The sequence below is a fragment of the Pelobates fuscus genome, chromosome 1 (genome assembly GCF_036172605.1).
Source record: "Pelobates fuscus isolate aPelFus1 chromosome 1, aPelFus1.pri, whole genome shotgun sequence".
Taxonomy (NCBI): Eukaryota; Metazoa; Chordata; class Amphibia; order Anura; family Pelobatidae; genus Pelobates; species Pelobates fuscus.
The window spans coordinates 266475867-266488221 of record NC_086317.1 but is presented as its reverse complement, the minus strand read 5'-3'; the positions used below and the strand labels follow the sequence as shown (position 1 = coordinate 266488221).

General features: G+C 48.3%; 1 protein-coding gene across 1 annotated transcript in view; it reads right to left on the bottom strand.

The window, feature by feature from the left end:
• Window positions 1-3294, bottom strand: part of NXN (nucleoredoxin) — a 147635-nt gene extending 144341 nt beyond the window's left edge. Inside the window, exon 1 of the mRNA XM_063457169.1 lies at window positions 2813-3294. Within this exon, the coding sequence (XP_063313239.1) occupies window positions 2813-3133 (321 nt within the window). The 5' untranslated portion in view covers window positions 3134-3294. The remainder of the gene's footprint in view (window positions 1-2812) is intronic.
• Between the last annotated feature and the right edge of the window lie 9061 nt (window positions 3295-12355).

Below are 12355 nucleotides of genomic sequence, written 5' to 3'. Positions count from 1 at the left end.
TACCCACCTATTTAAATAGTCTTTACCATTGCTTCAATGCCCTGTCGTGGTTTCTGTAACCAAAAGTGTGTTTGACTTCCATTTGTGTTCTTGGTTTTGACCCGTGGCCTGATATTTACTAGTCTGACCTCGGCACTCTCGACCAATGCTCTGTTTACCGTTTTGTCTCTTTCTGGCATCCTGACCTCTGTTTGTCTCTGACTCTGAGTTACCTGCAACGGGTATTTCCCCTTCTACACTGGCTATTTGCATTAAGCCTGGCCATTCTTGAGACTAATAATACGCTCTATCCTGCCACTCTTAAAGTTCATTAAAGGAACCCTATAATTACAGGAATACAAACATAACTATAGTTATGAATACACGTTTTAGCACCCTGACCCGCCTGGCAGCTAAGTAAAAGGTGATTTTACTCACCTTTATTCCAGCGTCGCATGGGTAAGTCTCTGCTGGCCCCACCCATACTCCTCTGCCTTGGCTAAGATCATCAAATGTGATCATCTCTTGATCATCCTATCCATCTGTTCCCATAGGAAAGCACTTGGAGGCTCTTGCGCATACGCGGCAAAATGCCACGATTCGCCAATTAGCATCTCTTCATGGAGATGCATCGAATCAATGCATCTCTATGGTAAACAATCAGCTCTTCCATGCAAAGCGTGGATCAGTCTGGAAGAGACTGTATCCCTTGTTGGATAGAAATGTGATTTTTTTTTTTATTAAATTGTATAAGAAATCAGATATTTGATTAATACGGTTAAAAGAAAAACTGTTTTGCATTCACTATATGGAGAAGGCATCCACCTACATTAGTACACACACGTGTTGTGTAAAACAGTCTGTTTACAGACATACTGGAAAGAGAGGTAGACTAAATGCCAGAGTTGAGTATTTAAAGTGGGCTGGGGGGTTACTTTATAGATAAAGTAAAAAGTGCCTGTGCTGGAATTCCAAGGGATGTAGAAGTCATATATTCAAATCCAGACTTGCAGTTTCATCAGTATAAACAGTGTCTAGGACTGAATTATATACAAATATATGTTTCCAGACTAGGCGAATATACAAACACTAGCCTACTGCCATACTTTTTTTTTTTTGTAGAAACATGACATTGCACTGACAACACCTGCACACATGAACAACACCCTAAATTGTAAAATTATATTAAGCACAAAGATCCTTTTCCCCTACTAAGCACAGAATTGTAGTACACGAAAATCGAAAATCCCGAAAATCAAACTATGAAAATTCTGATAAAAAATAAATAAAAAATATGCAAAACACTTCCACAGTAACAGCTTTGCCATATTTTGCATATTATTATTATTATTATTAGCGCCAACAAATTCCACAGCGCTGTACATTTTGCAACAATACTTCTTATATGACAGCATCACAGTAGGATTAGATCTTGCGCGGTTATTTCACATGTACAGTTGAGATGCCTTGGTGATTTTAGGTGATGTAAAAAAAATGTAAAAAACTACCACAACAAGAGGACATAGTCTTAAATTAGAGGGGCAAAGGTTTAAAAATAATTTCAGGAAGTATTATTTTACAGAGAGGGTAGTGGATGCATAGAATAGCCTTCCAGCTTCCTAACACAGTGAGGGGGTTTACGCATGCGTGGAATACACATAAGACTATCCTAGACTTAAGATAAGGCCAGGGACTAATAAAAGTATTTAGAAAATTGGGGGGACTAGATAGGCTGAATGGTTCTTATTTGCCGTCACACTATGTTTCTATGTGTGTGTGTGTGTATATATATATATATCTTGTAAATCCTTAAACATTAACAATTAACAAATGCGATCCGTGTACTATGTGTAATAATTTTATATAAAAATGACATGCAGCTCTAATACTAATTGTAGTAAAATAACAATGCGCTCAAATATCTATCCCTCAAAAGATTAGTGCCAGAATGCGGTTACCCCTAGTTACCATGTAAAAACAACTTGTTATGCTTCACATCAGAATGACAGTCTCTAAAACCCGAGAATACAATTATCTTCCATCTGAAACTAGCAAATTCAAGCTACATTTGCGCAATCACTTACGCATTTTAGCATATCACCTTCCTGAGACATAGGCAAATGGTTATTCAATATTTATGTGACATTGTTCAATTGGCAAATCAGCAGCGTATTTTGCAAGTTTAAGTAAACCTCTTAAAACAAACACTTAAAAATACCTTGGGATAATTATTATTTTTTTTTTTTTTAAATCCTTGCCTATATAGTTAACGGGTCACAATAAGCTCCGGATACAACACAAAGACCTGTATAACAGGGACAGACCTCAGGATTAGGAAAACAAAGCATGTACCTAACCCTGTCTGACACCACTACAGGGCTGAGCATATGCATTGCTGAACACAACAGACAATACAAAGCACCTTTAGGCATCCAGCAATGATGGCATCTCCATCACCCTGAGCTACAGACTAAGCAGACCCCCAGCCGTTCCCTGGGGACCATCTCCAGGCCAAATTTAAATGCTGCCCTTGCATGAGCACAGGTGTCATCTGTGTGTAAGCAGGGCTGCCATTTAAGTCTGTCCTTATAACGGTACTGCCCATGTACAACGCTGCCGAATCTGTTGGCGCTTTATAAATAATAATAATAATAATAATAATGCCTGCTAGGCATAGCCAGCAGGGTGGCATTGGGCACAGATTCCTTTGGTACTATCACTGATAGAAGGTGCTGGGCATGGTGACATTATCCCCATCAGCTGGCAGCACAGTGCCCATGGTGGGCAGCATCCTGCACCCTGTGACCCCCCCTGGCAGGGCTGTGCCCCTCACCTTCTTGTGCTTCTCCTGGTAGGGCAGTGCCAGCCATGGCATGTCCTTGATGAAGAGCTGCCATTTCTTGTGGTCGGGGTCGGAGGAGATGAGGACGATTTCCAGGCGGTCCCGGGTGTTGCGGTAGAAGTCGGTGAGGCCGGCCAGTTCCTGCAGGCAGGGCGCGCTCATCCCGCAGCCGAAGAGCAGCCCGACCATGGACACCCGGGAGCCCAGCGACTGCACGTCCACCTCCTCCCGCTCCGCCGTCACCAGCTTGTCCCCCAGCAGCTCCACCAGCAGCCCGCCGGCCTCCCCGTGCGGCCCCCCTGGCCCTGACATGCTGCTCGGCTCGGCCCCGGTGTCCTGCGCTCGGTGTCCGGGATTCAGACAGGCGCTCCCCGGCGGCCGGGAGGGGATGAGCCGCGTGCGCCACACGAGCTGCGCCGGAGCCCGAGCTGCACTGAGCGGATTGGCTGCAACAGAGAGAGCCGGCTGCACATGGGCACAGGGGGAGAGGGGGAGGAGACCGGGCCTGGACTGTGTGAGAGACAGAGAGAGTGCCACCTGGGTGCCATCCTACTACCACTACTATAAACTGTGTGAGAGAGAGAGTGCCAACTGGGTGCCATCCTTGTACATACTGCCATAAACTGTGTGCGAAAGAGAGTGCCAACTGGGTGCCATCCTACTACCACTACCATAAATTGTGAGAGAGAGCGAGAGAGAGTGCCACCTGGGTGCCATCCTACTACCACTACCATAAACTGTGAGAGAGAGTGCCAACTGGGTGCCATCCTTGTACATACTGCCATAAACTGTGTGCGAAAGAGAGTGCCAACTGGGTGCCATCCTACTACCACTACCATAAACTGAGAGAGAGAGAGAGAGCCACCTGGGTGCCATCCTACTACCACTACCATAACCTGTGAGAGAGAGTGCCACCTGGGTGCCATCCTACTACCACTACTATAAACTGTGAGAGAGAGAGAGAGAGTGCCAACTGGGTGCCATCCTTGTACATACTGCCATAAATTGTGTGCGAAAGAGAGTGCCAACTGGGTGCCATCCTACTACCACTACCATAAACTGTGAGAGAGAGAGAGAGAGTGCCACCTGGGTGCCATCCTACTACCACTACCATAAACTGTGAGAGAGTGCCACCTGGGTGCCATCCTACTACCACTACTATAAACTGTGAGAGAGAGTGCCACCTGGGTGCCATCCTACTACCACTACCATAAACTGTGAGAGAGAGAGAGAGTGCCACCTGGGTGCCATCCTACTACCACTACTATAAACTGTGTGAGAGAGAGAGTGCCAACTGGGTGCCATCCTTGTACATACTGCCATAAACTGTGTGCGAAAGAGAGTGCCAACTGGGTGCCATCCTACTACCACTACCATAAATTGTGTGAGAGAGAGAGAGTGCCACCTGGGGGCCATCCTACTACCACTACCATAAACTGTGGCAGAGAGTGCCAACTGGGTGCCATCCTTGTACATACTGCCATAAACTGTGTGCGAAAGAGAGTGCCAACTGGGTGCCATCCTACTACCACTACCATAAACTGAGAGAGAGAGAGAGAGAGCCACCTGGGTGCCATCCTACTACCACTACCATAACCTGTGAGAGATAGTGCCACCTGGGTGCCATCCTACTACCACTACTATAAACTGTGAGAGAGAGAGAGTGCCAACTGGGTGCCATCCTTGTACATACTGCCATAAACTGTGTGCGAAAGAGAGTGCCAACTGGGTGCCATCCTACTACCACTACCATAAACTGTGAGAGAGAGAGAGAGAGTGCCACCTGGGTGCCATCCTACTACCACTACCATAAACTGTGAGAGAGTGCCACCTGGGTGCCATCCTACTACCACTACTATAAACTGTGAGAGAGAGTGCCAACTGGGTGCCATCCTTGTACATACTGCCATAAACTGTGTGCAAAAGAGAGTGCCAACTGGGTGCCATCCTACTACCACTACCATAAACTGAGAGAGAGAGAGACACCTGGGTGCCATCCTACTACCATAAACTGTGAGAGAGTGAGTGCCACCTGGGTGCCATCCTACTACCATAACCTGTGAGAGTGAGAGAGTGCCACCTGGGTGCCATCCTACTACCACTACTATAAACTGTGAGAGAGAGTGCCACCTGGGTGCCATCCTACTACCACGACTATAAACTGTGAGAGAGAGAGTGCCAGCTGCGTGCCATCCTTGTACATACTGCCATAAACTGTGTGCGAAAGAGAGTGCCAACTGGGTGCCATCCTACTACCACTACCATAAATTGTGAGAGAGAGAGAGTGCCACCTGGGTGCCATCCTACTACCACTACCATAACCTGTGAGAGAGAGAGAGTGCCACCTGGGTGCCATCCTACTACCACTACTATAAACTGTGAGAGAGAGTGCCAACTGGGTGCCATCCTTGTACATACTGCCATAAACTGTGTGCGAAAGAGAGTGTCAACTGGGTGCCATCCTACTACCACTACCATAAACTGAGAGAGAGAGAGAGAGAGAGACACCTGGGTGCCATCCTACTACCACTACCATAACCTGTGAGAGAGAGAGAGTGCCACCTGGGTGCCATCCTACTACCACTACTATAAACTGTGAGAGAGAGAGAGTGCCAACTGGGTGCCATCCTTGTACATACTGCCATAAACTGTGTGCGAAAGAGTGCCAACTGGGTGCCATCCTACTACCACTACCATAAACTGTGAGAGAGAGAGAGAGAGAGTGCCACCTGGGTGCCATCCTACTACCACTACCATAACCTGTGAGAGAGAGAGAGTGCCACCTGGGTGCCATCCTACTACCACTACTATAAACTGTGAGAGAGAGAGAGTGCCAACTGGGTGCCATCCTTGTACATACTGCCATAAACTGTGTGCGAAAGAGAGTGCCAACTGGGTGCCATCCTACTACCACTACCATAAACTGTGAGAGAGAGCCACCTGGGTGCCATCCTACTACCACTACTATAAACTGTGTGAAAGAGTGCCAACTGGGTGCCATCCTACTACCACTACCATAAACTGTGAGAGAGAGTGCCACCTGGGTGCCATCCTATTACCACTACTATAAACTGTGAGAGAGAGAGAGCCAACTGGGTGCCATCCTACTACCACTACTATAAACTGTGAGAGAGAGAGTGCCAACTGGGTGCCATCCTTGTACACACTGCCATAAACTGTGAGAGAGAGAGTGCCAAGTGGGTGCCATCCTTGTACACACTGCAATAAACTGTGTGTGAAAGAGTGCCAACTGGGTGCCATCCTACTACCACTACCATAAACTGTGAGAGAGTGCCACCTGGGTGCCATCCTACTACCACTACTATAAACTGTGAGAGAGAGTGCCACCTGGGTGCCATCACACCACTACCATAAACTGTGTGTGTGAGAGAGAGAGAGAGAGAGAGAGAGCCACCTGGGTGCCATCCTACTACCATAAACTGTGAGAGAGTGAGTGCCACCTGGGTGCCATCCTACTACCATAACCTGTGAGAGAGAAAGAGTGCCACCTGGGTGCCATCCTACTACCACTACTATAAACTGTGAGAGAGAGTGCCACCTGGGTGCCATCCTACTACCACAACTATAAACTGTGAGAGAGAGAGTGCCAGCTGCGTGCCATCCTTGTACATACTGCCATAAACTGTGTGCGAAAGAGAGTGCCAACTGGGTGCCATCCTACTACCACTACCATAAATTGTGAGAGAGATAGAGAGAGCGACACCTGGGTGCCATCCTACTACCACTACCATAACCTGTGAGAGAGAGAGAGTGCCACCTGGGTGCCATCCTACTACCACTACTATAAACTGTGAGAGAGAGTGCCAACTGGGTGCCATCCTTGTACATACTGCCATAAACTGTGTGCGAAAGAGAGTGCCAACTGGGTGCCATCCTACTACCACTACCATAAACTGAGAGAGAGAGAGAGAGAGACACCTGGGTGCCATCCTACTACCACTACCATAACCTGTGAGAGAGAGAGAGTGCAACCTGGGTGCCATCCTACTACCACTACCATAACCTGTGAGAGAGAGAGAGTGCCACCTGGGTGCCATCCTACTACCACTACTATAAACTGTGAGAGAGAGAGAGTGCCACCTGGGTGCCATCCTACTACCACTACTATAAACTGTGAGAGAGAGAGAGTGCCACCTGGGTGCCATCCTACTACCACTACTATAAACTGTGAGAGAGAGAGTGCCAACTGGGTGCCATCCTTGTACACACTGCCATAAACTGTGAGAGAGAGAGTGCCAAGTGGGTGCCATCCTTGTACACACTGCCATAAACTGTGTGTGAAAGAGTGCCAACTGGGTGCCATCCTACTACCACTACCATAAACTGTGAGAGAGTGCCACCTGGGTGCCATCCTACTACCACTACTATAAACTGTGAGAGAGAGTGCCACCTGGGTGCCATCACACCACTACCATAAACTGTGTGTGTGAGAGAGAGAGAGAGAGAGAGAGCCACCTGGGTGCCATCCTACTACCATAAACTGTGAGAGAGTGAGTGCCACCTGGGTGCCATCCTACTACCATAACCTGTGAGAGAGAGAGTGCCACCTGGGTGCCATCCTACTACCACTACTATAAACTGTGAGAGAGAGTGTCACCTGGGTGCCATCCTACTACCACGACTATAAACTGTGAGAGAGAGAGTGCCAACTGGGTGCCATCCTTGTACACACTGCCATAAACTGTGTGTGAAAGAGAGTGCCAACTGGGTGCCATCCTACTACCACTACCATAAACTGTGAGAGAGAGTGCCACCTGGGTGCCATCCTACTACCACTACTATAAACTGTGTGAAAGAGTGCCAACTGGGTGCCATCCTACTACCACTACCATAAACTATGAGAGAGAGAGTCCACCTGGGTGCCATCCTATTACCACTACTATAAACTGTGTGAGAGAGAGAGTGCCAACTGGGTGCCATCCTACTACCACTATTATAAACTGTGAGAGAGAGTGCCAACTGGGTGCCATCCTTGTACACACTGCCATAAACTGTGAGAGAGCGAGTGCCAAGTGGGTGCCATCCTTGTGCAAACTGCCATAAACTGTGTGTGAAAGAGAGTGCCAACTGGGTGCCATCCTACTACCACTACCATAAACTGTGAGAGAGTGCCACCTGGGTGCCATCCTACTACCACTACTATAAACTGTGAGAGAGAGTGCCACCTGGGTGCCATCACACCACTACCATAAACTGTGTGAGAGAGAGAGAGAGAGCCACCTGGGTGCCATCCTACTACCATAAACTGTGAGAGAGTGAGTGCCACCAGGGTGCCATCCTACTACCATAACCTGTGAGAGAGAGAGAGTGCCACCTGGGTGCCATCCTACTACCACTACTATAAACTGTGAGAGAGAGTGCCACCTGGGTGCCATCCTACTACCACGACTATAAACTGTGAGAGAGTGCCAACTGGGTGCCATCCTTGTACACACGGCCATAAACTGTGTGTGAAAGAGAGTGCCAACTGGGTGCCATCCTACTACCACTACCATAAACTGTGAGAGAGAGTGCCACCTGGGTGCCATCCTACTACCACTACCATAAACTGTGAGAGAGAGTGCCACCTGGGTGCCATCCTACTACCACTACTATAAACTGTGTGAAAGAGTGCCAACTGGGTGCCATCCTACTACCACTACCATAAACTGTGAGAGAGAGAGTGCCAACTGGGTACCATCATTGTACACACTGCCATAAACTGTGAGAGAGAGAGTGCCAAGTGGGGGCCATCCTTGTACACACTGCCATAAACTGTGTGTGAAAGAGAGTGCCAACTGGGTGCCATCCTACTACCACTACTATAAACTGTGAGAGAGAGAGAGTGCCACCTGGGTGCCATCCTACTACCACTACTATAAACTGTGAGAGAGAGAGTGCCAACTGGGTGCCATCCTTGTACACACTGCCATAAACTGTGAGAGAGAGAGTGCCAAGTGGGTGCCATCCTTGTACACACTGTAATAAACTGTGTGTGAAAGAGAGTGCCACCTGGGTGCCATCCTACTACCACTACTATAAACTGTGAGAGAGAGAGAGTGCCACCTGGGTGCCATCCTACTACCACTACTGTAAACTGTGAGAGAGAGAGTGCCAACTGGGTGCCATCCTTGTACACACTGCCATAAACTGTGAGAGAGAGAGTGCCAACTGGGTGCCATCCTTGTACACACTGCCATAAACTGTGTGTGAAAGAGAGTGCCACCTGGGTGCCATCCTACTACCACTACCATAAACTGTGAGAGAGTTCCACCTGGGTGCCATCATACTACCACTACTATAAACTGTGAGAGAGAGTGCCACCTGGGTGCCATCACACCACTACCATAAACTGTGTGAGAGAGAGAGAGAGAGAGTGCCACCTGGGTGCCATCCTACTACCATAAACTGTGAGAGAGTGAGTGCCACCTGGGTGCCATCCTACAACCATAACCTGAAAGAGAGAGTGCCACCTGGGTGCCATCCTACTACCACTACTATAAACTGTGAGAGAGAGTGCCACCTGGGTGCCATCCTACTACCACGACTATAAACTGTGAGAGAGAGAGTGCCAACTGGGTGCCATCCTTGTACACACTGCCATAAACTGTGTGTGAAAGAGAGTGCCAACTGGGTGCCATCCTACTACCACTACCATAAACTGTGAGAGAGAGTGCCACCTGGGTGCCATCCTACTACCACTACTATAAACTGTGAGAGAGAGTGCCACCTGGGTGCCATCCTACTACCACAACTATAAACTGTGTGAAAGTGCCAACTGGGTGCCATCCTTCTACCACTGCCATAAACTGTGAGAGAGAGTGCCACCAGGTTGCCATCCTACTTCCACTACTATAAACTGTGAGAGAGAGTGCCACCTGGGTGCCATCCTACTACCACTACCATAAACTGTGAGAGAGAGAGTGCCACCTGGGTGCCATCCTACTACCATAACCTGTGAGAGAGAGAGAGTGACACCTGGGTGCCATCATACTACCACTACTATAAACTGTGAGATAGAGTACCACCTGGGTGCCATCCTACTACCACGACTATAAACTGTGAGAGAGTGCCAACTGGGTGCCATCCTTGTACACACTGCCTTAAACTGTGTGTGAAAGATAGGGCCAACTGGGTGCCATCCTACTACCACTACTATAAACTGTGAGAGAGAGTGCCAACTCGGTGCCATCCTTGTACACACTGCCATAAACTGTGTGTGAAAGAGTGCCAACTGGGTGCCATCCTACTACCACTACCATAAACTGTGAGAGAGAGTGCCACCTGGGTGCCATCCTACTACCACTACTATAAACTGTGAGAGAGAGTGCCACCTGGGTGCCATCCTACTACCACGACTATAAACTGTGTGAAAGAGTGCCAACTGGGTGCCATCCTACTACCACTACCATAAACTGTGAGAGAGAGTGCCACCTGGGTGCCATCCTACTATCATAAACTGTGAGAGAGAGAGAGTGCCACCTGGGTGCCATCCTACTACCATAACCTGTGTGAGAGAGAGAGTGCCACCTGGGTGCCATCCTACTACCACTACTATAAACTGTGAGAGAGAGTGCCACCTGGGTGCCATCCTACTACCACGACTATAAACTGTGAGAGAGAGAGTGTCATCCTTGTACACACTGCCATAAACTGTGTGTGTAAGAGAGTGCCAACTGGGTGCCATCCTACTACCACTACTATAAACTGTGAGAGAGAGAGTGCCAACTGGGTGCCATCCTTGTACACACTGCCATAAACTGTGAGAGAGAGAGAGTGCCAAGTGGTTGCCATCCTTGTACACACTGCCATAAACTGTGTGTGAAAGAGAGTGCCAACTGGGTGCCATCCTTGTACACACTGCCATAAACTGTGAGAGAGAGAGAGTGCCAAGTGGTTGCCATCCTTGTACACACTGCCATAAACTGTGTGTGAAAGAGAGTGCCAACTGGGTGCCATCCTACTACCACTACCATAAACTGTGAGAGAGAGTGCCACCTGGGTGCCATCCTACTATCACTACTATAAACTGTGAGAGAGAGTGCCACCTGGGTGCCATCCTACTACCACGACTATAAACTGTGTGAAAGAGTGCCTACTGGGTGCCATCCTACTACCACTACTATAAACTGTGTGAAAGAGTGCAAACTGGGTGACATCCTACTACCACTGACATAAACTGTGTGAGAGAGAATGCCACCTGGATGCCATCCTACTACCACTACTATAAACTGTGAGAGAGAGTGCCACCTGGGTGCCATCCTACTACCACTACTATAAACTGTGAGAGAGAGTGCCACCTGGGTGCCATCCTACTACCATGACTATAAACTGTGTGAAAGAGTGCCAACTGGGTTCCATCCTACTACCACTACCATAAACTGTGAGAGAGAGTGCCACCTGGGTGCCATCCTACTACCACTACTATAAACTGTGAGAGAGAGTGCCAACTGGGTGCCATCACACCACTACCATAAACTGTGAGAGAGAGAGAGAGAGAGAGAGAGAGAGAGAGACTATAAACTGTGTGAAAGAGAGTGCAACCTGGGTGCCCTCCTACTACCACTACTATAAACTGTGTGAAAGAGTGCCAACTGGGTGCCATCCTACTACCACTACCATAAATTGTGAGAGAGAGTGCCAACTGAGTGCCATCCTTGTACACACTGCCATAAACTGTGTGTGAAAGAGAGTGCCAACTGGGTGCCATCCTACTACCACTACTATAAACTGTGAGAGAGAGAGAGTGCCACCTGGGTGCCATCCTACTACCACTACTGTAAACTGTGAGAGAGAGAGTGCCAACTGGGTGCCATCCTTGTACACACTGCCATAAACTGTGAGAGAGAGAGTGCCAACTGGGTGCCATCCTTGTACACAATGCCATAAACTGTGTGTGAAAGAGAGTGCCAACTGGGTGCCATCCTACTACCGCTACTATTAACTGTGAGAGAGAGTGCCACCTGGGTGCCATCCTACTATCACTACTATAAACTGTGAGAGAGAGTGCCACCTGGGTGCCATCCTACTACCACGACTATAAACTGTGTGAAAGAGTACCAACTGGGTGCCATCCTACTACCACTACTATAAACTGTGAGAGAGTGCCACCTTGGTGCCATCACACCACTACCATAAACTGTGAGATAGAGAGAGAGAGAGCAACCTGGGTGCCCTCCTACTACCACTACTATAAACTGTGTGAAAGAGTGCAAACTGGGTGACATCCTACTACCACTGACATAAACTGTGTGAGAGAGAATGCCACCTGGATGCCATCCTACTACCACTACTATAAACTGTGAGAGAGAGTGCCACCTGGGTGCCATCCTACTACCACTACTATAAACTGTGAGAGAGAGTGCCACCTGGGTGCCATCCTACTACCATGACTATAAACTGTGTGAAAGAGTGCCAACTGGGTTCCATCCTACTACCACTACCATAAACTGTGAGAGAGAGTGCCACCTGGGTGCCATCCTACTACCACTACTATAAACTGTGAGAGAGAGTGCCAACTGGGTGCCATCACAC